The sequence below is a fragment of the Callorhinchus milii genome, unplaced genomic scaffold, assembly GCF_018977255.1.
Source record: "Callorhinchus milii isolate IMCB2004 unplaced genomic scaffold, IMCB_Cmil_1.0 Scaffold2, whole genome shotgun sequence".
In the NCBI taxonomy this organism is placed as follows: domain Eukaryota; kingdom Metazoa; phylum Chordata; class Chondrichthyes; order Chimaeriformes; family Callorhinchidae; genus Callorhinchus; species Callorhinchus milii.
In genome coordinates, this window is record NW_024704743.1 from 66,491,586 (window position 1) to 66,519,247 (window position 27,662).

Here is a 27,662-nt window from a genome sequence, read left to right on the forward strand (position 1 = left end):
ATGTGAAATGTCACCTATGAATTAATCATATTGTTTGTGGTCTGAATTGGCAAACACAGTGGGAATTTCTTTCCCAGGGTTCTCTCCTTAGACATGTCAATAGTATTGGGAGTTGGACTTGAACAAAAAGGTTGACTGGGAATGGGATCAACGTTGCTAACTGGTGGAATGGGAGAACAGAAAACGACTTACCATTGATTCATCAGACAATTGGAGGAAGATGAAGAGGATCGACACATCTGAGGACTCTGCTTAGGACCAATAGACTGCATAAGCGTGTGATCCCTGGATCTGAAGGAGGAGGAGCAAGGAGCTGCTAGAATGTCCACAGATTGTACTGATTCACCCTCTTCCGCAGGACTCCTATGTATTTGGACTTAACAAGTCTATATTGCCCAAGGTGGGAGATAGGTGTGCAAAGGTAGGAACACAGGAATGTATAGGTCTAGAAAAGACCACTTCCATCTGTTTAACCAATCCTTAATTTCAAGGTAATTTTGGATTAAAGAACAATCTTATTAAAACCACAAGCCTGAAGGAATCTATAATATCTATAGGAATTAAAATAGGTGTGTATCTGTCCACATATGACCTGCAGTCCAGTGATGTACTTAGTTGAGAGTATTGCTATTCATGAAGTGAAGACAATAGAAAACAGGTCCAGTTTAAAATGCTAGCAAGAAATCACTTCAATATCATCAAAGTTAGTGTATTAATTCTTATCTAATAGAGGTGGCTTCACAGAAAATTAAAATTTAGGCAAAATCAATGGCCAAACATTAAGGGCTCAAAGTTTTAATATTTATAGGTTTTGTCTCAATGTTTTCTCAATATCCCTTAACACCTTAATTGTCTGTCCCAATTATTTTGCACTTTCTGGGGTAATACATTCTATATTTTCATATCTTTCTGTGAAGAAATGTTTTTGATCTTGCTTTTTCCCGAAGAAATTCCACCTAGGTCTAGATTTACTCTGTTGACTTAGTATTTCAGAGCAATCAGAATTTTGTAAATTGTTGAATTCAGTCTTAACTTTGAAGTTGGATTTCTATAATTCTTAAAAGAAACTTAAAGCAGCTTCCATATTAAGACAACATTGAAGAATTTGCCAGAGTCTGGACCCTTTGAAATGTTACATCAGTAGAGTCAATCTAGGCCCAGGTGTAATTTCTATCTTTATGCTCCCTTCTTTAGGATCCCTTTTCCAGAGGCAAGTGTTGTTCCCATTGAGCTTGTCAATTCTGCTTTTTATATTAGAGTCTTGATCTTTAAATCTTTAGATCTAAGCGCTCCTAGATCTTTACACTACCCCGTGTAAAGGGTGCTATATAAATGCAAGGTGTTGTTAATAATAATAATCCTTGCATTTGATATAGCGCTTTTCACGTCTTCTTGACGTCTCAAAGCCCTTCACAGAATAGACTGTAAAGTGAATTGACCGTAGATTGTTGTTAAATCATTTCAAGATTTTGACCCAACAAAGCCCCAACACATACTTGGGAATGTCCAAGCTTTGGCTTTTCCAACCTGCACCTGATACTCTCCAGAATTAAGTAAGCAGTATGCATCCCTCTGGAGAGAGAATGTGTTCCATTCCATAAACAGGGATTTGCATATGTAGATGGTATGCATGCGTAGAACTCTAGTTTGGATACTCTTAAGCATAGTGATAGGTTTCCACGTTTATCAGGTAGCTAGCTGATAAAAAAAANTTATCCAACTCTCCAATCTTCTCCTGCCCTACTTTCTAGCCCATATTCTTCATTCTTCGGATTGTGGGCCACTACTCATTTCATACTTCTTCTCCTGCCGTTAGATACTATTCCTCGCTCTCTGGAATTTTCTCTCAAAATCTCTGTTTTACATCTTCCCCCTGTCTTCAGCATCCTCTTCAAACTAACCTATTTGACCAAACCTTTGATCAACACTCACAAACTCCCCATCTTCTCATTCCAGCTCACACAACAACGTTTAATGCATAGTTGAGGAAGTGTGTCCTCCTGAAAAGTTTGACCGAGGTCCAATTTGCTTGCCTGCTCAGGTGGCCAGGCCAGCAAACTCCCCACCCGCGCCCCACCCACCTCTCTTCCCACTCTCTCTCCCTCCTCTCTCTCACCCCTCCTCCCCCTCTCTCCTCCCCTTCCCCCACTCTTTCACCCCTCTCTCTCCCCCTCTCTCCCCCATCTCTTTTACGCCCCCAACTCTCTCCCCGCTATCTCTCCCCCTCTCCCCCACTCTCTCTCCCTCCCTCTCTCCCACTCTCTCTCTCCACCCCCCTCTCTACCAAGTGCAGGTCATTATCTGCAGTGGCAGGAGCCAGCGGTTGGTTGTTAAAGACACGGTTGGTAAGTGACATGCTTGCCTTCCTGACAAGACTGCAGCAAAGGCTCTGTGAGCTGTGTCTTCCCAAACGCCAGCTGCTGCCACTGCCCTGGGAGGACATTCACCAGGCAGGGAGAGAGGGAGCGGGTTGGAATGTTGGAAATGGTCATGAGCCAGATGTGGCCCGCGGGCATTTCGCAAATAAGGAATGCGGCCTGTGGCAGCCAAAAAATTGGACCACCCTGGTCTACATTATTCCGTTTTCACACATTATAAGTGAAAGATTGTGTTGGGAAGATGGAAGGGATGTATAACAAGCATTTTCTTCAGGTGTATGGATCGTTTGGTTGCACCAATCCACAGAACCACAGAAGTAGATAGCGGCAGCAGGGCCATTATACAATCCATAGATAGCAACTGAGCACTGCACTGCACAATAGTGGGGGCTGGACGCAAAGGAGAGGAAGATGATGACCACAGGTGCGATCGAAGAGAATAAGTCTTACGGAGGGTTTTATAGATAGAAAAAGAGGGAGCAACAGAAGGAATTCAGGTAGGGAGTTCCAGAAGTTAGGGGCTTAGTGTCTCAAGACTTGGGCATCAATGGAGTACAGAGTGGTTGAGGGACATGCAGCAAGCCTTTGTCCTCTGAATGAAGTGTGATATGAGTAGATCAGAGGGATAGGGAGGTGCCAGGGTGTGAAGGATATTGTAGGTTAGACCGAGAACCTTGTTCCTTTTGAAGACAAGGAGACGATAGAACCTGGTGAGGATTGGGGGGATTTGGATACAATGTTTGGAATGGGTGATCCATCCTCAATAGTGGTAATGATATCCACAACTTTCTAAAAATGAGGAATAATTTACTGACACACTTAATAAAGGGCTGTTTTTAAACCATGTCTAAGTCTGGTTTAAAAAGACATATCGAGCTCACTGAACTCCAGAATATGTTAAATTCAAGAATTTGACAAGGAAGGTTTGTCCATTCACATTTGTCAAACCGCCAAATGAAGACGTTTCTCAGTTCAGAGTTTCTTTCAATGATTAAAGGGCATTGTCCATTGTTATTGAATGCATGATAAAAACACACTATTATCAGAGAAAACATAAGACTTGATGCAAGCTACGATTTAGAACTCATTATTTAAATTCTCTCATGTGCAGCCAAGATCTCTACCTGACCTTTTTTAATGAAATAGGTTAGTTACTGATACATCTGTAAGAGAGAAATACTATTTTGTTTGATCAGCTGAGTGTCTGACACATGCAGAAACTCATCTCCCATTAAGAGTATGAAACCAGACAAAGTTCTACATATGTATGGAATTTCCATTTGTCCTTGGAGTTTGAATGCTCTCCCCAGAGGGATGAACCCTCTTCACCTAATCCTGGAGAATATTAGACACAGTCCGGGGATCCCGGAGTGTGCACTATATATGGCTGGAATTTAATCAGTTAAAATCGCACAGCTTGCTATTGCGAACACTGACTGGCAAGCGTATTACTGCTTGTCCAGCTCAGATTTCATTAAGTCTTTGGTTTGCACGCAAATCTGTGCCACAGTTTAAATTGCACAGATGAAATGAATAAGGTAATATATTTCATTGCACTCACCGTGTTATGTTCAGCCACATAGAGAACATGGACAGATTGCTTTCACCTCCCATCTGACCTGACCAAGCCTATATCCCTCTAGCCACTGTGAAATTACAAATTTGTCAAATTTATTTTTTGAATGCTTCAGCCAAGTCCATATTGATCATCCTAGATTGTACTGTAGTGCATTGCTTACTAACTACATAGAATTACCTAGAATATACAGTACAGAAACAGGCCATTCGGCCCAACTGGTCTATGCCGGCATTTATGCTCAACATGAGTCTCCTCCTGCCCGTCCTCTACTAAGCCTATCAGCATAACCTTCTATTCTTTCTCCCTCATGCAACTGCGAGGAATTATCCTTTAAATTAAGTTTAGGTTCCATTAATTTCTAATGCAATTTAATAATAATAAATAATAATAACAATAAATAATCTTGGCATTTGATATAGTTTCACGTCTTTGAGACTTCTGAAAGTCCTTCACAAGTGGATTGTCTGTATTGTGTTAGGGGGGGAAATGTATACTGATATAGTGCTTTTCATGTACGGAGGACATCTTATTTTGCTTGAAATCATGCCCACCAGTTATTTACTTCTTCAGGATTTTAGAATTTTTTTGGGGGGGGGTTGGTGTCAGCCACATGTCTGACACATGCAGGAATCCATCACCAAGCATCACCATTGAGAATTCCATGTATGCCACCTATTCATGGACATTTCTGTGCCTGGAATGGAAGGAACACCACGCTTATCAGTTCTCGGGACTATTAGGCACAGGTTGTCAAGAGCCAAGGCTTGGGGACTCCAAGGATTTTACAAACTGGATAAGCAGCCCCTTTAAGTTTACCTCAGGGGCCCTACCTACTTTTCAAAACATTCTCCTAATCAATAATAAAAACAGAGAGAACCTTTATATAATGATTTTCTAGCTAATGAGGATTTAAATTTGCAGTCAAAATATTAATTTTGCATGATATGTTTACCCATTTTCTCCACAATTATGAAATGGTTAATCCATCTATTTTGCATTGACTGTAATCACTGTCTGCACCATTAGCCAGCGTGTAGTATCATCTGACACTCCGCAAAAGCAATAAAATACTTTCATCCAAACTAAATGGTTTTATTAAAGTGCCAGGATCATTGCCTTGAGAATTATGACAAAGAAATACGTTTTAAATTTAATGTTGCACTTGAACCATCTGGAAACAAAACTAAAAAGATGTACATTATTATGTAATTCCATTATACCAGTAGTAAGGAACTCTATACTGGTTAACTACTGACTTTGCCTGAGCAACAACTTTTCCTGACCAACAAGTACTATTTAAGACATAAATCCTTCAGTTTGTTTTTCTGCTTTTGAGTTAAAATGTGAACTAACCAGGCTAACCAAATGATGGGCTGTGGAGGGGGTACGATATGTAATTGACCCGTGTTGCGATAAGAACCGTTTAAAAAATATTTGATAGATCCTTTTAACTAATTTTAGTATAAATATTTTTTCAATATGTTCAACATATGTGTTGAACATATCCCTCTGCATCAGACATCCAATATAGTCTCAGTCCAGATATATCTAGCAGGGGAGACATCCGTGTTTTGTGTCTCTTTGGTGATAGCACTTGTCAACACTGCACTCAGCCTAGTCTGTGATCTTAAGCGTCATGACAAAGAGTTTAAATCCACAAGCTTCAGAGACGTGACAATGTTACCACCTGTGTCATTCTGACAGTAGTAGTTTTTTTAACTTTTGTTTTAACCAAATGAATTTTCAAGACAGTGAATAAATTCTCTGGAGAGATGAAAGAATAATGAAACAGTTTCACAAACAGACACTGGAGGTAAAAATGCAGTACCTGATATGGAAATAAATATTAATATATCAAACCATTTTCTTTCATTATTATATTTTAAAGCACATTTGCATTACAAACAGGATGTCAGCCACCAAGCATGGAATTTGTTGTAATCATGAGTGGGAAGACCTTCACAGCTCACTCACCTGAGATGGTGTGAGCTATTCAGTCCATCACAATCATTTTACAAATTCCATACTCTGTGGTTCACAACTGCACAAAGAGTTCTAAACTGCAATACGGAAGGTATTGCTACTGAAATGAACAAGAGGTAACTATATAACCTTGAAATAGGCTGAAAAAGTACAACTGTGAATCATCCGTTACTCAGCGTATGGCTTGTGCACTTTCCACTCCTATTGAACGAGCATGGTTGACAAAACACATTGACTTTTTATGAATCTTCTGGTAGAGGGAGAGGAAAGCAGTTTGTTTTCAACAGTGCAGTATTAGTGAAAATGGAGTATTTCTCTAACCACTGTATTGTGCAGTAGATGAATGACTGTTGCAGCTGTACTGCCTGGAATGCAGGTAACCTAACATTTCTGAGAATTACCATCCTTTATGTTTGCCTGCAAAGGCTACTTTTAAAACTTTTTCATCAAATCTGATTTAAATTAAAGATTATAATCATCATAGTGTGTCATGAGCAAAAGCATTCTGTTTATTTTTTAAAAATTGCAATCTTGTAGTTCAGGAATCCTAATTGCAAGCATGACGACAATGGAGGCTAAAACATGGCAATGACAATTAGTATTCTTTCATTAAGTTGATAGTGAAAGTTCTTCATGCCAACTTATGCGAATTCCCTCTGATGTGATCTACTTTCGGAGCACAGTTCCTACAACTATGAGCAGCATGTTCCTTTGGCTATCAGATGAAGTCCTCACTCATATTCCTTTATTTCTGTTTTGGTTATCAGGTTGTATCAAATGTAAAGACCATTATTATTATTAACATCTTATTACATAATTGCCGGACAGGCCTTCTGCTACTCTGCCCCCACCTTCTGGAACTCCATCCCGCAGTCCCTCTGCCTCGCCCCCTCCCTTGCCTCCTTCAAGACCCATCTCAAGATTCTTCTCTTCGAGTGTACTTTCGGTCACCATCCTTTCCCCCCCCCCGCCCTCCACCCTCCCTGATCCCGCCCCCCAGCTCGGGTCCGAAACACTGATTGTCCAGTGCCTTGGGATGTCCTCCTGACGTGAAAGGCACTATACAAATGTAATTTTGTTGTTGTTTCTGTTACAGTTTAAATCACTCTGTAGAGGTAGTTTCTAAGCGGCTTTCAGTGATGGGTCAGCCAGACCAGCAACACTGCCACATTACATATAAATGGATGTTACTTTTCTTACGTATTCTTAGTATGCACAGCGCCTTGGGAGATCTTCCCAATATGAAAGGCGCTCTAAAAATGTAATTTTGTTGTTGTATGTTCGAATATCCTAAAACAGTTATCTTTGCAGGAGGTTGATATTTTGTCACTAGTTATTTTGTCAAGCTATTTCTGAATAGTCTTATCAACAATCTCAGTTGCACCAATGATTATAAGAATAATGTTTGTTTTATACTGCCACATACAGCCAGACTCAATTTGTAGATCAATTTATTTCCTGATTTTCTTGAGTTCCTTATTCCTTACATTATAATCACTTGGGATAGCCACATCAATAATACCTCATGTACAGTTGATTTGGTTGCTTACGATAATATCTGGTTTGTTACAGATTACTGTTCAATTTATATGAACTTGTGAGTCCCAGTTTATTATGATGCTATTTTTCGATGTTACATTTGCTGGTTGATATTCATGGTCTTTACATCAATATCAAAATGTTTACAAATTGTTCAGTGAATATTTTTAGCTACATTTTTATGTTGAATCAGCTACTCCGATTGTGGATCATTTTGGATCACTATTTCTCTTTAAGATCTTATTTTCATAATAACAGGTAGATATGACAGATATGTGCTGATATTATGAGAGTTTCTGTTTCGGCTTTCAGATCCCCATTAGTAACTGTAGCTTTGGTTCATGTTGTCATGGTTACCCTATTCTTGCAGTCGTTTGTAATGTGTAAATAATATGTAAATATAAATATATATTATTTAAGGGGGATGGGGAAGCCTGGCCCTTTAAATGGGTTCTGTTGCAGAAATTGCTTGCTCCCAATGTTGTATATCTTCCATTGTTGTGCTCCTTATGTTGTGTTATGTAAGGTAGCCTAGGGTTGCTATGTTTTAATAAAGAGCTGTTGTTTCTACCGAATGTATCCTCAATTCTCTGTCGTATTCTAGACAAGAAAAGGAGTAAGCACTTTGGAGGGTAGTTGTCAATATGGGAGATCTACTAGTGCGAGCAGACTCCAATTAGACATTCCAATTACCGGGCATTGGGGTTAACTGGGAATACCTGTGTGTGACTCTGACTTGGTTGAATCACCTTTGAAATAGGAACTCACACCGGCAGGGTTAGAAGAGAAGTAGAGACCACTTAGTACGAAAGCGTTAATAAAATTTGCACTTACATCGAGCGGTGAGAACTATCACAATATCTAGGCTTTGTTCTTTCATTTCTTTTGGAAATTGACCATGTATGATTTTCTTCTCCCATTCATTTTTTCCACAAGATATCATTTTCTTTTTAAGGGCAATTTTCATTCCAAGTGTCATTTTTGTTGGTTCATATGAGATACTTTCTATTTCTTTTTGATGGATGTTATATTCTTGTTTGATCTGGATTGCTACTTTAATGCTGGAAGATGTATTTTTCTGCTTTTCAACTTTTTCTATCATTTTAATACTATCATTGAGATTTGTTCTGATAATCCCCTAAACCTACAATTGCTGATTGATAAGTTGCTTCAATTTCAATCAGGGCTCTTCCTCCTTCTTTTCTTGGTATATAAATGCATGGGACATCAGCGTTTATATCATGTTGAGTATAATAATAATAATAATCCTTGCATTTGATATAGCACTTTTTACGTCGGGAGGACGTCCCAAAGCGCTTCACAGAACACACTGTAAAGTGAATTGACTGTATATTTGTGGGCGAACGCGGCAGTCAATTGCGCACAGCAATGTCCCACAAACAGTCGTAGATTGAAAATGACCAATTTATTATTGTTTTTGGTTTTGGAGGGATTATTATTAGGTGTGTGGAGTAAGGAAACTTGCCCAAGGTTTCGCCCTCTGCCTGGAATTGAACTCAGGTCTCTCGCTTGCAAAGCGAGTGCTCTAACCACTGAGCTACAGACCACGGATGGTCAAGGTTCCGTGTTCGTCTATCGATATTCTCATTATGGAGGTTGATATTTTGTTCACCGGTTATTTTGCCTTTCTGAATAGTCGTATTAAGAGTCCCAGTTACACCATTGATTTGTATTTATGCTTGTTTTATACTGCCATACATCTGCATTCAATTTGTAGATCATATATTTCCTGATCTTTTCTATTTCCTTATTTCTTACATTGTAATCACTTGGAGGGATTATTACAGCAATAATACTACATACAATCTAGTTGTTGGGATGTCCTCCCGCTGTGAAAGGTCTATATAAATGCAATTTTTTGTTTGTTGTCGTTGTTTATGATGATATCTGGTTTGTTACAGATTACTATTGGTGTACTTATGAGTATTTTTTGGAAATATATCAATCTACAAATTGAATGCAGATCTATCATTATACTGTTATTTTTGGTTGTTGATGTTCATACCAGTTAGTCTTTATATATATATCAAATTTATTTACAAATTGTTCAGTGATTGTGCATGATGACAATATGTGGTCTACTGTTTCTCGTGTTTGATGTCATTTGAGCATTTTTAAATAATTATTATTATCTGTGCAAACTCCATTCAGATATGCTAGAAATATTTGATATCAAAGTGTAGCTCCTACAGGTCAGGGTGACCAGTATCTACATCCAGTCACTATTTGTATTAATAATAATTAAGTATTAATACTAAGTATTAATAATAATAATCCTTGCATTTGATACAGTGCTTAATCACGTCATTGAGACACCTGAAAGCGCTTCATAGACTATAATGTAAAGTGAATTAACTGTATATTTAATGGGTGAAACTTTCGCGGCAGTCAATTACAGACAGCAATGTCCCCATAAACAGTCGTGAATAGAATGACCACCTTTTGCATGTTGGGGGGAATTATTACCCATAGAAAGCGATCCACCAATCGACTAACAACCAGGTTCCTACTTACTGCTAGGTAAACAGAGGTGTGTGGAGTAAGAAAACGTGCCAAAGATTTCACACCACCCGGGAATCAAACCGGGTCCTTTCGCTTGTGAGGGAAACGTAATAACCACTGCTCTATGGCGCTCCACTTAATTTACCCAGAGGGTAATTCATGACTGGAACAGGTTGAGCCAAGGATGAGAATAGCAGGGTGGGTATTCTGGAAAGATGAGTTCAATTGAATTGAAGGGCCTTCTTCATCTGAATCTCATGTGTGATCTTGTGAAGTATAATCTTTGTACAGTGTTTGAAAACATGCTTTCAAAATTGCAGTGTTTTGTTTAAAATATACGAATAGCAGTGTTCTTGCATTTTCCTTCCACCATTTTGATTTTACTGAGTTTTCTGAGTATGCAATACCAAGAATTTACACTGTTCTGACGTCCTGTATTAAATGTGCTGCCATGAAACTGATAGCAGCCTGGATGCAGTACATTCACTTGAATGCTACAAAACAAGCAATTTTCAAAACAGAATTTTCAATAAATTATGTCTTACCTAGTTATGCATTTTAACAATTGAAAGTTGCTTTCATCAACAAATGCTCTCTATTCCTACCTCTCATTTTCAAAGATTATTACTTTTTCACAAGAGCCCTTATAATGCATGATGTATTTCCATAGTGACCATTGGTGATTTGGACATTGACTATTGCAAACTTTTAATGTTTGCCAAATGACATTCACTTTCAATTCCAATCAATTACATTTTGTAAAGCACCTTGAGACATTTATTATTAAGTGTAGGTGCTGCATAAATGCAAGCCATTGTTATATTAATGTCTGGTGACTTTGGGCACTGTTAACTTTTAGGCAAATCCTATACAGAACAGAGCAACAACAATATAATTTTAACTAGAAGTGAGAAACACGCCAAAAACCTGCCCATTTCAATAAAACTCACTGCACTACAACAACCCGGGAAACAGGGAAAATAAAGTAATGAGATGTAGAAATAGAAAGTACTCGTTGATGAAAGCAACTTTCAATTGTTAAAATGCAAAACTAGGCTAGACATAATCCATTTAAACAAGACACCGTCTGACAGATTCAAATTAATTATGTTGCTGCAGTTCTCAGTTTATGTTCTGACAGCAGATGTTTGTACTTGCGAGCAAAATGTTCAACTATCAAAGATATCTGAAACCACAAATCTAACATTGTATGGCCTCCTGAAATTCACACTTATTTGGACACAGCAACCAGAATAATACAGAGATGACATAGCAGATATTAAGCAGCACACTTCATTTTTGATCATTTGAATAGTTCCTCCCTATTTTAGTTGCTCTCTGTCAGTAAATGATTCTTCATCTATAAATTCTGAGATTGCTTGAAAAAGACATATGATTAGGATCTTATTTGCAGTGATTTCTAATGAGATTCACTAATATATAGATTGAATCCTACCTAAAGGATCTGACTGATAACTAATATTTAAAGATTATGCTGGTGACAGACCGACCATTGTTGTAGGGGGCAGGAATTCTTCCCTCTTAGCCAATGTTTATCCTTCAAATCAAAACTCGAATGGGTAAGATGTTTTTCCAGCTGAACAAATAGTAGGAAGATAGATACTGTTCACAATGGAAAGCTGTGCAGTTTTAGCTGGTTAAACTCCAGCAACGAACATTTGAGTCAAGCCTTGGCTCTTGCCAACCTGCACCTAAATTCTCCGAGTTTAGATAAACATGGTGGAAAAGTACATGCTCCAATAGAAGGGGCCAATCGAGAAAATATAAAGTGAGATACAGACGAAAAGGAAGATTTATAAAGTTTTGGGGGAGAAACAAAGAGTGACCATTGGGCTGAATACAAGTCAGTTCAGAAAGAGGTTAAAAAAGAGATTAGAGGAGCCAAGGAGAACTGGGAACTCTTATCTTGGTGTTAGGTTTCGTGTGTGTCAGACACCTGCCTGACCAAACAAAAGAGAAGAAATAACAACCCAGTAGGAACCCCAGTGCCAAGTGTCCTGGATTAGATTGCCGTGCTTCCACGGTCACTGTGATGCTCTTCGAGCAACTGCAGTGGGTCGACGTTTGGGACTCATAGTCAATATCAACAAATTCCATTTGAAATTATTACAACTTTTCTGATCATCTCAATTTACATTTTATAAATTCCTCACTGTTTTTTCCTTTCAACTGGAGTCAATAATAATACAGGGTGACCTGTTATAACACATTGATTGGACTCTAGACCCATAAACTCTAGACCTCACTCTAAAACTAAGCACCTTATAATGGCCACCTTCTGGATCATCAGGTCCGAGCCGACATCACTTGTTGTACATAGAAATTCAGCTCCAAAGCAACCCCGCATACCTCCTCCCCTCCCCAGAGTGTACTTCATGAATGCTCCCTTACTCCATGAGGAAAGAGTGATTCCTAGATACCTGGAAAGTTGGAGTTAGGCAGAAACTACAGTACCAGCAGGTTGGCTCGATCGCCACATCTGCAAAAATAAATTAAATTTACAATCCTTGTACATAAACAACAGTCAGTTTTTCAAAATACATATGTATCAAGAATAATACCAAATCAGAGAGTGAAGAGGGCTTACAACCTCCCTTTTGTTATATAGCACAAGGCATTATAATCTGGAAATCAAGGGCAGAAGTTTCAATATTCACATCTACCTTGCTGCAATTCACAGCACTTTCAATCTTGAAAGAGGTTCCCTTTACCTTAACATGCTGGTTAGCCTAAAGTTCCAAGTTTACTCTGGTTGAAGCTAATCAGGTACTCGTGAGCTATACGTTGTCACGACTGTTAGGTCAGACATAAGACATACATCATACATACCCTCACTAAGCCAAACAGAGTTTCTAAATAACAAACGACAAACAAGAGGATCCTGTTACAACTGGAAATGCAAGGAATGCAATTGCCATTCATTACTGCTTCTGAGCTTCTGCTCACACCTGTACATAAACATATTATGATAATTATCATACAACAACTATCGCTCAGACCAATCAATCCTCTACTTATTTGCTCAAAACATCATCCTTAAACCTGATATTGAAAGGGTTTTCTACCATAAGAAGGTTACACCTTCTTTATAACATTTCCATTCCTTTAGTCCTGGTTTAGAATTATTTCTAATGTAGAAGCTTCAAAGCTTCAAAGCTGGCAAGGATGCATTCATCCCACAAGGTAAATACACAACTAACAGATCTCTTCTTGGACAGTTTCCAAAATGGGTAAATTAAGGTCAGGGCCTGCCTGTAGTTAACAGACAGCACTCAAAGTAGGATTATCCATTATAAAATGCATCGTCACATTCAGACCTTATTATGGTTATGGGCTCACTTTGAGATTGCCAAAGTAGGACCATTGCTGCTGAAAATACTAATTCATAAAGTCTCAGAAAAAACAAACTTAATTTTGAGTGTGATCATTAATTAGCATCAGATTCCAAAATTGGGTGTTAACACTAATTGGCTGCTGGTTTGACAGTAAGTCAAATGTGATTTTCACAAGAAAAGAAACTGCAGGTTTAGTGCAAACACGCTATGCTCTCATTACAGTTCTGAAAGAGGACTGGAAGAGCTCTAATTGTGTTACTTGTACAGGCTATTGTTGCTATTAATTCATATTTGCCAAAGCAGCTGTCATCCTGTGGGAACAGCAAATAACCTTAATAAGCAGTTATGGGTTTGAACTCTTGTAATTGTCTTCCTACCTTCCAAAATTATGATTAAAACTGGTGTGAGACAATATTCTCCTTTTAAGCTGAATTACTTACGTGATTGTGTCAATCATATCTAATCCCATTTCAACACAGCAGTGAGCGTGGTCCGTTTTCGGTTGAGTGAGACCTGATACGCAATAATAGCAATCCCCAAGGATTTTAATCCTTCTGCAGTGGTTCTCCTGCCACAGGGGAAAAAATAAACACGTTAGTCATTGTTATATATTTCAAGCAATAATCATGTTATGGATATAAACATTTAAACATGAGGGTAAGAACACTAGAATCCATTAATGAAAGGAGATAAACCATCATTGGCATGACTGAAACTTTCCTGATGTCTAATTCTTTTCTGGACAGAAAACAGACCATTTGGGGTATTTCTTCCAAGACATGCAAATTCTTCCAGCAATTGGGAATATGCCATTCCACCTGAAGGATTCCTTTGCAATGTGGTATACTTCTAGAACAAAGTTCTCAAGTTTAACAGGAATACCTTATTAAAGAAGTTAGGTGGGCCAAATGGCCTGTTTGAGTGCTGTCAATTTCTATGCACTAATAATAATCAAAGAAATTTATCAACCTATGTAGTTTTAGCTTGGTTAAAATCCATCTTACCCAACAGTGTGGGTCCACAAACCTCAGTTCTTGCCAATCTGCACCTAGAGCAGAATTAGGTAAGCAGGGATCGTCCCTCCAGGGAAAGAGTACGCATTTCAGACTCAGGGAAATTTTCACACACATGTGGAATTGACATACACATGTGGAATTATCAGTCTGGTTTGCATATTTTAAGTATGGTGATGGGTTGTCATAGGTGTCAAACAACTGGTTGACCAAAAAAAAATCACAAAACCCACATTTTTATTTAGAGAATAGTTCATTTGTTGTGAAATCAGTTCTATTGATCTGTGCTGAGCTCATGGGCTGGTCTTTTGAAGTCAAACTACAAGTGGCTGAGCAATCCCACTTTGCAGTTCTTACACTACTACAATCCTCTGTTTGAATCATTCATAAAGTTACAGAATCAATGAATCTACTCTTGGAAAATATGAAGATAAATATTTTAATGATTCCTTCAACTGAGACTGAATTCAACAATTTGCCAAATTCTGCAAACTCTGAGATGCTACGGATGTAGAGTAAATCTAGATCTAATTTCTTGCCAATAGTTTCTGAAATGGACATAGGACTGTGTATAGCTCTGGTCACCACATTACAGGAGAGCTATTGTAGCATTAGAGAAACACTCTGTCGAGCATATATATAAAATAAGCATAAATCTAAAATAGCTGGTAGATCTAATAGGGAATTTAGAAGGATCATCATCACAGAGGGTTTTAAAAATTGTGGAAATCACTGCTGAAAGCTGTGGTTGAAGCAAAATGCATTAATGTATTTGAGAGAAAACTGATGCAAAAATGAGGGAGAAGCAAATAAAGTGTGATGAAAAAATACCAGCACAGAGTAGTGGGCTAATGATCTGTTTCTGTGCCCTATCATTTTATGTAGCTCAATGTAAATCACCCTTCGGGGGATTAATGCTGTTGCAATTCAGTGAGGTCTAATCACAGTCAAGGGGAGCTCTATTTCTGGAACAAGCTTCCCATGCTTGATCAAAGGGAATTCTGACAGGATTCCTTATTAATAAACACAACAAATTTTGTTCCAAACACTTTTTTTTGGGGTGGTGGGGGGTGGGGTGGTTCTAAGAGATATGTGGCAGCAATGTGGCAGCAGTCTGTGCGAGGGATCCTATGTACTAACTCACTGACAACTGATGTCCTGCCCTGTCGAACTTTACAAAACGATGGTATTTCTGGGTAGTGCCAGCCTGAGCAGCGTTACCAAATAAGTAGTTATGCTAAGAATGCAATTATTTATATTTTCTCAATTTCAGTAAATTGGTACAGAACAACAAGGTAATCACTTGCTGGGGTTCTGCTTATTAAATTTGTTAAACATTGCAGCCTTAGAAGGCCTCTGTTTACCTAGCAGTAAGTGGGAACCCAGTTGTTAATCAATTGGCAGATCGCTTTTCCTGGGATAATAATCCCTTAAAAAAAACTAACAATAATAATTTGGTCACTCAACTGCTTGTGGAACACTGCTGTGCGCAATTGGCTGACGAGTTTTGCCCACAAAATATACAATCAATTCACTTGATAGTATATTCTGTGAAGCACTTTGAGAAGTCTCGAAGACGTGATAAGGCACTATATAAAATACAAGTATTATTATATATTTCAGATTTCAGATTGTTTTGAATGAACACCAATCCAGCAAACAAAAATCATCAAAATCTATGACGTGGTACAAAACATCGCCGTTCCAAGCTGGTTTAATCAGTGTAGATGGCTCAGGCTAATCTATTTATATGTCTATTTACAATCTGCTTTTGTTCCGTTCACGGGTTAAGATTCTTGAATTAAGTCTATTGCTAGGATTAGGGACCTGCAGCTAGCCATATCAGCATCTTTGATAATATTAGCTTGAAATGACCGCTCCTAGTGATACAAAGAATTTATAAGATTGGCCGCACCATATTGTAAGTGGTACATCAGGGTTCCTAGTAGTATTTGAGAGAACACAGCCTACTGAGCATCCCAGTCTCCTATGGGCCATCATCAGTGGCCATGCCTTCAGTCACTACAAACTAATCTGGAAATCCCTGCCTCAATCCATCCAACCTATCTCCTCAATTGCATCATCTTCCCCTCCCTCTTCTCCCTTGATCGACGTCCAACCCTGACATTGTGCATTGCTCTGAAAATCTATTCTGTGTGAATATAAATGTAAGTTGTTGTTATTGAATGCAATATAATTGTATACAGACCATGCCTGTGCAGAATATTAAAAATATTTGCATGCCACAAAACACCGCAGGTAGGTCACACTATGAGTTTATCTTTGCTCCATCTTCCCATACAATGTCAGTTCCGTCTCCCCGTACCTCAGTTGAAACAAATAATTACGATAGAATTATTCAGATTAGGACTCCTTCACAAAATATCTCTAGAAGCAAATATACAATCATAGAAATGCATGGCACAGATGGAGGCCATTCAGTCCAGCGAGTCTGCACCAACCCTCAGAGCAAGATGCTCATTCTCATATCCTTCAAGCTTCTATGTATCCAATCATCTCATAGACTAAACTGTTTAACAAAAAACTTTGCCCACAGATTTTACTGGTAACTTTCCTAATAATTTAGAATCCACTAATATTATTGCATACTATCAAGCAAAGTACATTTGGGTATTCTATTCAAGTCTTGCATTGCTCAAAAAAATCTAATGGTAGCAAATTTTCCTATTATTCCTTTTTCCTATTAGTTCACAAGCAAGATTTATATCCAGCTTCTTACAGAAATGTTAAGAGATAGAATAGAAAGATACTGAAAGAAAGTTGTGCACTAGCTCATCACATCCAACCTATTTGCAAGTTCAATGTGGTGACTCAGACTTAAAGAAGATTAAATGCTGTTACTGTTGTTGCTCACATTTACTAGAGCCTCAGCACTGGTAAGATTTCAAAATTACTGGAAGATGATTCATTCTATCCCATCTCCCTGTAGAGAGTTTAATAAATATCAAAAAACTGTTACTAATAAAATTAGTCCCTTGAATATAGTGCTGCATATAAAAGAGCTGAATTATTCTCTTTAAAAGAAAACGATAAGGGTGATATGATCCAGGTCTTTAAGTGTTGAGATATGGATAATATAGATGTCACCTCGCTATTTGACTTAAAGCAGGATTAGAGGGCATAGATTCACAACTAAAATCCTCAAACAGGATTAAAGATTAGAAGATATTTTCCCCAAAGAAGAGTGGATCTCCAGAATAGACTCTTAACAAAAGCAATTAATGCTGTGTTGATTAACTTCTTTGACAAAGAACTTGCTAAATTGATGCTTGAGGAATGGGGATGGATAGTTAGGTGCAGATTGGGTGAATACAAAACTCTGCAGACCATAATGAAATCTGTGCTTCTGGGGACAGTGGAAGAGAGAGGGGAATTTTTCTGAGGAGAGATGGCTCAGATTGTATACTGGAGATGAGGGATAGGTAAATATTCTGAAGCTTTTACTTAACTATCTTTACAGTACTTACACCTACATAATATTTTCTCCATCGTAGAAAAGAGTGGATGAGGTGAAGTCCACAATGAGGTTAAGAATGCATTAGAAAGTCTGTGGGCAACATCATTTTCCCAAAGTCGGGAGTGGGGAAGGAGGAGGGGCTGTTGGATCCCAAACCTAAGATTAAGGACACATTTTAGGAAAATGTTTTGACCACATTTTCTGTCTCTATGTTAACTAACACATCACAAGTCACACTTCTGTCCTGTGATTGTACACTTGATTTGATCCTCATCCAATGTCAACATACAATCAATTTCAAAAGGAAGTCTCAAGACACTGAACAGGAGATGAGAACTGCCTCTAGGTTATTTTTGCCTAGCACTTTAAATCTAAGGACCTCTTTACCTTCCTCTTTTACAAGCTTTAAACCCCAAACATGACATTACCTAACTAACACTTCTTCATTTATCTCATCTTCTCTCCTATTTGTTTTCAACCTCACTGGTGATCTGAATGTTGATCTTGGACATCACCTACATTTCTGGCGAGACAAAATAGCAACACCCACTAGTTTTTCTCATTTCACATCCCAGAAACACAAAAGTGCGTCAGCCAGTGTTTTGTCTCGCTCAATCTTCTATAGCTTGTTTGACATGAATTAAAAAATATCAATTGCCCCAGTGCTAAATGTGGTTAACTCATTCTTTCTTGACTAGTATTCTTGCCTTTACCCTTAGTTTGAGAAAATATACCGCTGCATCACCATAGATGCAAGTACAAACTCTCAGCTTTCAATGATCTGCACTGACAACTATAAATTTAACAACACAAAATACATTTAAATAGCATCTTTCACTTTAGAAAAGATTAAGTTCCCCTTAATCTTCAAGCTCCTCTTTTCTTTTACTTCACAACACGTTATTTTTCCCATTTTCTCATACATCCACAACCCTTGCCTGATTCCTTTCTGTTCCTTAAAATTAAGATTCCTCAAAAGGGTATGTTATAAAAAGTTAGAATTCCAAACTTCTATGCAATGTTAAAAAATAAAGCATTCACCCATTTATGCGAGGAAGCTCATCTACGATTGATGGGATTATTACTATATGTCATTTCAAGCCTAAAATATATCAAACCATTAATATGTTTGCCCTCACATTGTAAAGCTATTAACGAACTGTGTCATGCTATTAGAGACCTCTGTTGCCCTCAGTCAGCCCATAATTTAAGCTCTTCCATAAATCCTTGGACAGATCAGTAGCACATATCATTACTGGCTTATTGTGTGTGTGTGTGTGTGGTTAGTTAATGTCAATTTAGCTCATTCACCAAGAAATTAGCCCATGGCAGAGAAATTATTTTCATGCAACCAATTCAGCTGCTCACTTCCATCAATGAATATCTCTCTAATTGGTTACATTGAACAAAATTTAACTGATTGACTAAAGTGAGATGAATTACCGCCAATGTGTTTTTCATCAAATCCATTAAGTATTTTTTTAGACCACTTTATAAATATAATCCTTTCATCACGTCATCCAGATGTTTCAAAGCACATCACATGATTTTACTGTGAAATGCAGCGACCTATGTATTTGCAGGCAATTCTGGCAGCCGAATTGTACACACCAATTGTATCAATATCCCACAAACAGCCATGAAGTAAATGATCAATTTATCTGGGGGTTTGTTGCCCAGGTCACCGGAAGAAACTCCCTTCTATTTTTGAATACTGCCATGGGATCTTTAGAATTCTTTAGAATAAAATAAATATGATGAAAACTACAATGTGTGATGTGTTCATTCACAGCTACAATGCTAATTAATACATGTTAAAAATGAGTGATAATAAATTCACACAATGAATTGTCTATGAGCGAGCTGAAATCAGCCATCCTCCTCAACCTCAACATCCCTTTTTAATAGTTGCACCCAGAAAATGACCACATATCTGGGATTTCCAGATTGCGGAACACAGCTTGTCAATTGGAAGGATATCAATTTGAGTTGGTTTCTTTTTGCTTAGTTAATTTCAAAAGGCTATTCAACCATCAAATGCTATTGGGGAACTCTGTCCCTTTTAAGCAGTGTTTCAAATGCAGAGTTAAGCACTTACAAAACAACAACTTGGATTTATATAGTGCAGGGAAGCATCCCAGAGTGCTCCCAGCATTACTGGGAAATGCACAAGGTTGTGGGAAATCTACAAAGTGCCTACTAACACCCCCAAGACATTTCTGACATGACAAATAGTGATTTGTCCTAAATACAGTTGTTCACGGATTCACCTTTTTGTCATGAAACCCAATAATCAAAACAGGATCCCACTGATAAATGAATTGAAGGCTGATCTTCAATCTGAGGATTCTGCTGATGCACATCAATTACTTATTGTTGGAGGTGTTGTCCTTCAGATGAGACATTAAACTGAGGTCCCATCTGCCCATTTAAGTGGACAATAAATATCCCATGGCATTCATTTCATGGCTAATGGGGAACATTGCTGTGGGCAAATTGCCTTCTGCATTTGTCCAAAATACACAGTCACTCTACTTCACAGTAAATCCTGTGAGGCTCTTTGGTACTTCCTCCTGACTTGAAAGGCATTATACCAAATGAAAGGATTGTTATTATTCAAGTGTATTGTCCTATGCTTAATATACAAACAATACAAAAAGTGAATATTGGTATAAAAAAGTTCCGAACAAAAATTTACTGTAAAACTTGCCAACTAAACTGGAAGTGCTACATGTCTGAGGCAACACATTATTGAGACTTATAATAATAATCCTTGCAATTGATATAGCACTTTTCACATCTTCTCGACATCTCCAAGCGCTTCGCAGAATAGACTGTAAAGTGAATTGACCGTACATTTGTGGGCGAAACGTGGCAGCCAATTGCACACTGCGGTGTCCCATAAACAGTTGTGGATTGAAAATGACCAATTTTTTATTATTGTTTTGTTTTGGAGGGATGTGGAGGGATCAGGCGTGTGGAGTAAGGAAACTTGCCCAAGGTTTCGCCCTGCCTGGAATTCACTTCAATGAAGATACAACCAATTGCCTGTAAACGCCACAATTACAGATTGCACAAACACTGCAATAATAAGAATGCACATTTACAGGAAAACAAGCACATCTTCCTTTTCTTTGGGAGGGTGGGTGGGGGGGGGGTAGGTGGAGGAAGGTGCAGGTGGTGAGATAACCAGGGTGTCCTTGGAGCTGAGCGGGCTCCAAGATGGTGTTCTTCACAATGAAATGTTGAAGTTGAATCAACCCTCCGTAGTAGTCCCAGTAATCCAGTTGTTCAGCTAAATGACTCCACAGTGCTCTAGTGGAGCACTGATTGTAGAGCAGAGAGTCTGGATCATGGGTGTGACTTGGAAGGGCAGATCAGTCACTGAGAGGGATTCTTCCCCTTCAGCTGTTAACCCTGCAAGTCAAAGCCCTAACGGGTAGAGTGGTTCGAACTGGACAGGAGAGCAGAAAGTGCTCTCAATGGAAGCCTATGCGGTTTTTGCAAGACGAATTCCAACAGTAAACCAGTGTACACTATGGGAACCCCAAGCTTTGGCTTTAACCAATCTGCGCTTAATACCCCATGGAATTTGGGAAGTAGGGTATGGTCCTCCGATAGAGAGAGTGTGCATTCCATTCCAGACACAGAGAAATTTCCATTTGTAAGTGGCCTGCATATATAAAACTCTTAATCGGTTTGGATACTCTTAAGTATGGTGATGGGTTTCCAAGTGTGTCAAATACCTGAGTGACCATTCCCCTCTTTATAAATTTCATTAATAATATAGATAGTTTTGCTGAACTTCAGGCACTAATGCAGTCTCAGTGTTCTGTTGATAAAATAGTGATAACTACAGTTTCCAGCATGGATACTTTTTATAACATTTGGCCAGTGTATAATTTTAAATCACAGGGTTAAAGCCATTTATGCTTCCTAAGTTTCATTGATGAACAACATAGGCCATCATTAACAGCTCTTCTTTAATTCAAGCCAATTGAACCCACTAGCATTATATAGGGAACACCTACAATTGCTGAATTCATTTAATGACTTTGAAAGAGGCTAAATGGTTGAAGAGATGGATGAACCCATTGGCATTTGAACTATCTGATCCCATATTCAGTGATTAATCAAATACGCTAACGAGGAGAGATCTGAGAATAAACAAATTCCCTTAAACTTTCTCTAAGGCATCTTTCGTGTCAGGAGGACGTCCCAAGGCGCTGGACAGTCAGAGTTTCGGACCCGAGCTGCAGGTCAGGATTGGGGAGAGTGGAGAGCAGGGGGGAAGCAGGGTGATTGAAAGCACAGTTGAAGAGGAGGGTCTTGAGATGGGGCTTGAAGGAGGCAAGGGAGGGGGTGAGGTGGAGGGACTGTAGGATGGAATTTCAGAAGATGGGGGCCAAGTGGCAGAAGGCTCGCCCGCCGATGGTGGGGCGGGTGAGGCGGGGGATGTGAAGCAGCAAGGTAGGGGGTTAGGAGATCACAGAGGTAGGGGGAGCAAGACAATGGAGGGCTTTGAAGGTGAGGACCAGGATCTTGAACTATATCCTCTGTGTGATGGGAAGCCAGTGGAGTTGGGCGAGGATGGGGGTGATAGGATCACAGAGTCCGGTGCGGGAGAGGACACAGACTACAGAGTTCTGGATGATCTGCAGCCTATGGAGGGCGGAGTTGGGGAGGCCGACAAGCAAGGAGTTTGCATAATCAAGCCTGGATGTTATGAACGCACATATGAGGGTTCCGGCAGCCTGTGTTGGGAAACAATGGTGGAGCTGGGTGATGTTACGGAGATGGGGGATGGCATAGCGGTCATGGCATGGACGTGGGATAGAAAGGATAGTTGAGGGTCAAACAAGATGCCAAGGTTCTGAACTGGCTTAGTATGGTGAAGTGTGCAACCATGGATGGTAATGCTGTCAGCTCCTGAGATATGGAGGCACTGATGGGAGCCAATCAGGAGAGCCTCGGTCTTGTTGCCGTTCAACTGAAGAAAGTTAGCTCTCATCCAAGACTTGATTTCTGACAGACATTCAGTCAGGACAGCAGTGGTCCTGGAGTCAAGGGTGGAGGCAGAGAGGTAAAGTTGCATGTCATCCACATTCATGTGGAAGTTGACCACCAAGAGGCAGCATATAGATATTGAAGAGGAGGCGACCAAGGACAGATCCCTGAGGAATGCCGCACGAGATAATGCGGGAGAGGAGAAACTGTTTGTGTGGATGAAGTGGAGGCGGTGTGAGAGATACAATCTGAACCAGTCAAGGATAGAGCCATGAAGGTTGAGGTGAGAGGAGAGGCAGTGGATGAGGATTGAGTGGTCAATGGTGTCGAAGGCAGCAGAGAGTTCAAGGAGGATGAGGAGGCAGAGGGAACCCTGGTCACAGATGGACAAAATGTCATTTGTTACTTTGATCAGGGCGGTTTCTGTGCCGTGGGCGGAACGGAAACCCGATTGGAGGAGTTCGTGAAGGGAGTGGTGGGAGAGGAAGGACCTTGAAGAGGAAAGGGAGGTTGGAGATGGGGCGGTAATTTGGGAGTAGAGATGGATCCAGGGAGGTTTAATACTCTTGCCATATGAAATGTTATACTTCCAGTTTAAGGGAATATTAAATAGTTACATGAGGGAGAAAGGAATAGAAGGTTATGCTTGAAGGCTTGAGGAAGGGCAAGAGGAGGCTCATGTGAAGCATAAACACCAGCATAGACCAGTTGGGCCGAATGGCCTGTTTCTGTGCTCTATATTCTAATGTATTCTAATGAATTCTAATTCCTAGGTCAGGAGCATTAACACAGATCCACCCCCACTTCCCATCCCCATCCCCACTCCCCTCCCCCTCATGTTCAGGCTCAAATTTGCAACTTGTCAGCTTAGTCCATTTTCTGGACAAGGGCAAAAAGGCAAAATAGTAACCATATACAAATCAAAATAATTAACTCTCGAGATAAGAAGGTTCATATAACATTCAAGCTTAGCAAATATTCAAATCTTGAGCTTTGCTTCTATAATTCTAGACATATTATGATCTCTTGAAATGACTCACTTGGGATTATTATTTACATTGAATTGTATTTCATGCCATAATTACAAAGAATTTAGGCACAATTTTCCAGAGGATACTGATTAGTTTCTGTGCTAGAACTAGCTATAAAAGCATAAAATAAAACTGAAACAACAATTCTACAAGTAAATATAAATTTCAAGATTACTTTGCATTTCAGCTTAATAATGAAACATTGTAGTTTTGTAATTGAAAAAAAAATCAAGATTCGGAATTCTGAACTGAACTGGGCTATAAATGGTAACATAATCAAGATAATCCGACTGTTGAATATTTGAGGAATTTTAAATCCAATTGAATCTATTACAAAATCAAGTAACTCACGTGAACCCAACAGTGTTGCTATATAACAAAGAGCGACCTTGATTGAATAAGAGAAGTGCTTCTGAAGTGTCCAATATCATCCTATCTGGTGTAGTCACTCAGAGCCCATGAGGACTTGTAACTTTTCAGGGTATCTACTCTAGCTGCCACTCTAGTTCTCTTCAAATCCTAATATTTCAAACTGACTTGAAAACAACCTCTTCTGCATTATTATTATTGTTATGGGTGTCCAATACTTTCCAGAATATTACAGTAAAATATATTGCAGTGCACATTGCAGCATGAATTTGTGGTATCCTGAGGAAGAACACAGCTTTAATTCCCCACTCAGCTCAATTATTGATCTGAGCTGCGCTGGGAGAGGGAGATGCATCAGGAGCCACACTATCTCACTGCAGGAGATTGGCAAACTGGTGCAAAGGATTGGAAGAGCTGATATCTCCCAGAATGAAGGATAACATCTAAAAAGTACATTCCAAAAAACCTGGAGGTGTGAGTCCTTTATCTGAGGGTAAAGCCTAAGGAGGGTCCTTTTTATGCCTTAAAAAGAACAATCTAAAAGGCAACAATTTCAAACAGAACTCCTGAATTACAAAATCTATGTGTAGACTCTTAGTACATCAGGAAATTCACTCCAACTCACAGGAACTCCACTTCAAAAGTAGTTCACATTGGAAAGAGTTCTCACAAGTCAGTGCAAAGTGCTTCCAGATTCTTTATTCAAAGATTAACATTTGAAATCGCCATATTTTGGTTCCCAATAAAAGGAAGATATTTGTAGGAATTGAAAAAGTTAAATATGGATTGAAGTACGATAAGATAATAATGAATTATGTTTTATGCCTGAGGAATTTGACCATTTTTACTGAAAAATATTATAATTTTCTTTTGCTGGCAACAAATTTCAAAAAATTTGCCTTTCAAAAAGGGCGGTAATTTTTTTTTGTATCTGATTGGTATGATCAACAAGAACAGTGGGATAACAAAAATATAATGGGCTTCTACAATTCCATAATTCTATTCAAGTTGTAAATGTACAGCAAATATATCATAAAAGATAGTCACCAGCAAATCTGAAAGAGAGTTTAAGAGGAATGGCTTTAAGGAGAAGCAATAGGCGAGTTGTGAGCTCACGTGGAGTATTAATTCTATATTTAGAATCATAAAGAATTTAACAAAGAATTTAATGTTCTTTGTAAGACTTGTTTCACTACAAGTCTCATATTGCCAGTTCATGTTTAAGTCAATAACATACTGTGGTGAGCATTCCTCTGATGGTCATTACTTGTTGGTCTTTTTCTATATTCAGGAGATGGTCTCATAGGCTTCAATATCATTTTACAAAATTAATCCAAGCAGATAAACACTCAAAATTACATAGAATTGCAAGCGGCAGGGAACCCAACTGGCCAGTGTTCTAATCTTATCAGTAATCACGGATAAATCAAAACGAGTGAAAGCTAAATAAGTACAAAAGGAACATTAATGAGAATGCTGCTTAAAAAAGGTCCACTTACCGTAGCTAGCTCATCAAACTTGCCAAAAAGCTCATTTAATAGTTTGACCAGTTCCTGTGCGGTGCACTGGGATGCCAAGCTTGTGAAGCCAACTATATCTGCAAACAGAATGCTGGGGAAAGAAAAGGAACCAAATGTCAGCACAGTGTTATTGTATTCGGGTCTCCGAATAATTGCAAGCGAAATAGTAAAGATTCTACCAAGCAACATGACTATTTGAAACATAAGGGATCAAAATTGTGATACTCCAAAAATGCATTCCATCCCTTATTTGAGAAACTGTGTTAAAATATGTTTTGAAATAAGGCCCATACTTCTGAATAATAGTATGATCCTCTCCTCCTACCACGGCTCCTACCACAGCCCCCACCCTACACTCCTTTGCCCACATCTCTTCCTCCTCCCTTTCCCTCACCATCCCCCAGATGAAGCCCACCACCTGTTGCATCAACCCCCCCCTCCCCACCCAGCTTCTGGTCACTCAACTCCCCCTCCACTGCCCACTGCTGACTGACACAATCAACCAGTTCCTCTCCACAGGCTCTGTCCCACTCCCCCTCCAAACCGCTGTTATCACTCCTCTCCTTAAAAAGTTACCCTCGATTCCCTCCAAACTCACAAACTTCAGACCCATCTCAAACCTGCCCATCGTGGGCAAAGTTTTGGAATGCATCATTGCTAATCAAATTCACTCACACCTCCCCCTCCACTCCCCTCCAGTCCGGTATTCACACTGCCCACAGCACAGAGACAGCGCTCATCAAAGTAACAAATGACGTCCTCTCTCTCCATCCTCACAAACTTCTGTACTCCCATCACACCAGTCCTTGCCAGGCTCCACGGGCTCCCAATTATTGAATGGATCAATTTCAAGACACTCTCACTCGTTTTCAAATCCCTTCATGCCGTTGTAACTCCCTACCTATCCGATCTGCTTACCCCCCCCACTCCACCTGCCACTGCCTCTGCTCAGCTAGCTCCAGCCTCCTGTTAGCCCTTCATCCCTTCTGCCCCACCATCAATGGCCGTGCCTTCAGCCAGCATGCCCTGAAATTCTGGAACTCTCTCCCTCAATCCCTCCGCCTTGTCCCCTCCCTCCCCACCTTCAAATCCCTCCTAAAGACCTTCCTTTTTGATTGTGCTTACGGTTACCTCCCCCCTCCCTCTCCCCTTGGCTCGGCGTCAGACTCCACCACTGTCAAGTACTCCGGGATGCTACCCCGGGTGAAGGATGCTATATAAATGCAAGTTGTTGTTGTAATCATTTTCCGATCTTCGTCAGGAGATACTAGACTAACCAAATATAAGTTAGAGCCACATATATCCAGTGAATAAACCCAGAGTGACCATTTTGCATTCTTGTAAATGACACTGGAAAGGATCCATGGCAACTATCATGCCTCACTAGTTCTATAAAGAAAGGAATTCTGCAATTGTGATTCTATATTCATGGCTGTATCTTCAAACCACAATTATACTGTTTTAACACTGAATTTCACTTAATTGACAATATTCACCACCTATAATAATAATTCTTGAATTTGTTATAATGTCTTTAATGTAAAAACTCCTCAAATTGCATCATAGGGAATTGTTGCTAAATGTGTATTTGTAGGAAAATAGAGCTGCCACTTTGTGCTTATCAATATCCCACAAATAGCCATAAAATGAATGACCAATTTATCTGGAGGATTGTTGGCAAGGACACTGAGAGTTTCCCTTCACATTCTGAATAGACACACCACCCCTTGAGTACATGCACACTCATTAAGCTGCATTTGTCCTTCACTCTTGGCAGCTAAACATTCAATATAAATGGGAGGAAATGGTTTCAGTAGCAGCTTGATTAGTAATGCTCCAGTATAAACACGAAGGGTGTTGGAACTGGGCTCACTCCCCAGTGCTCA

At 39.3% G+C, this 27,662-nt stretch overlaps 1 protein-coding gene across 1 annotated transcript in view; it reads right to left on the reverse strand.

Moving 5' to 3' along the window:
- The window catches only part of LOC103187011 (adenylate cyclase type 1), a 129,555-nt gene that overhangs the window by 86,530 nt on the left and 15,363 nt on the right, over positions 1-27,662 (reverse strand). Inside the window, exons 4-5 of the mRNA XM_042332456.1 lie at positions 25,756-25,867; positions 13,799-13,926 (exon numbers count right to left, since the gene is read on the reverse strand). Of these exons, the coding sequence (XP_042188390.1) occupies positions 13,799-13,926; positions 25,756-25,867 (240 nt within the window). The remainder of the gene's footprint in view (positions 1-13,798; positions 13,927-25,755; positions 25,868-27,662) is intronic.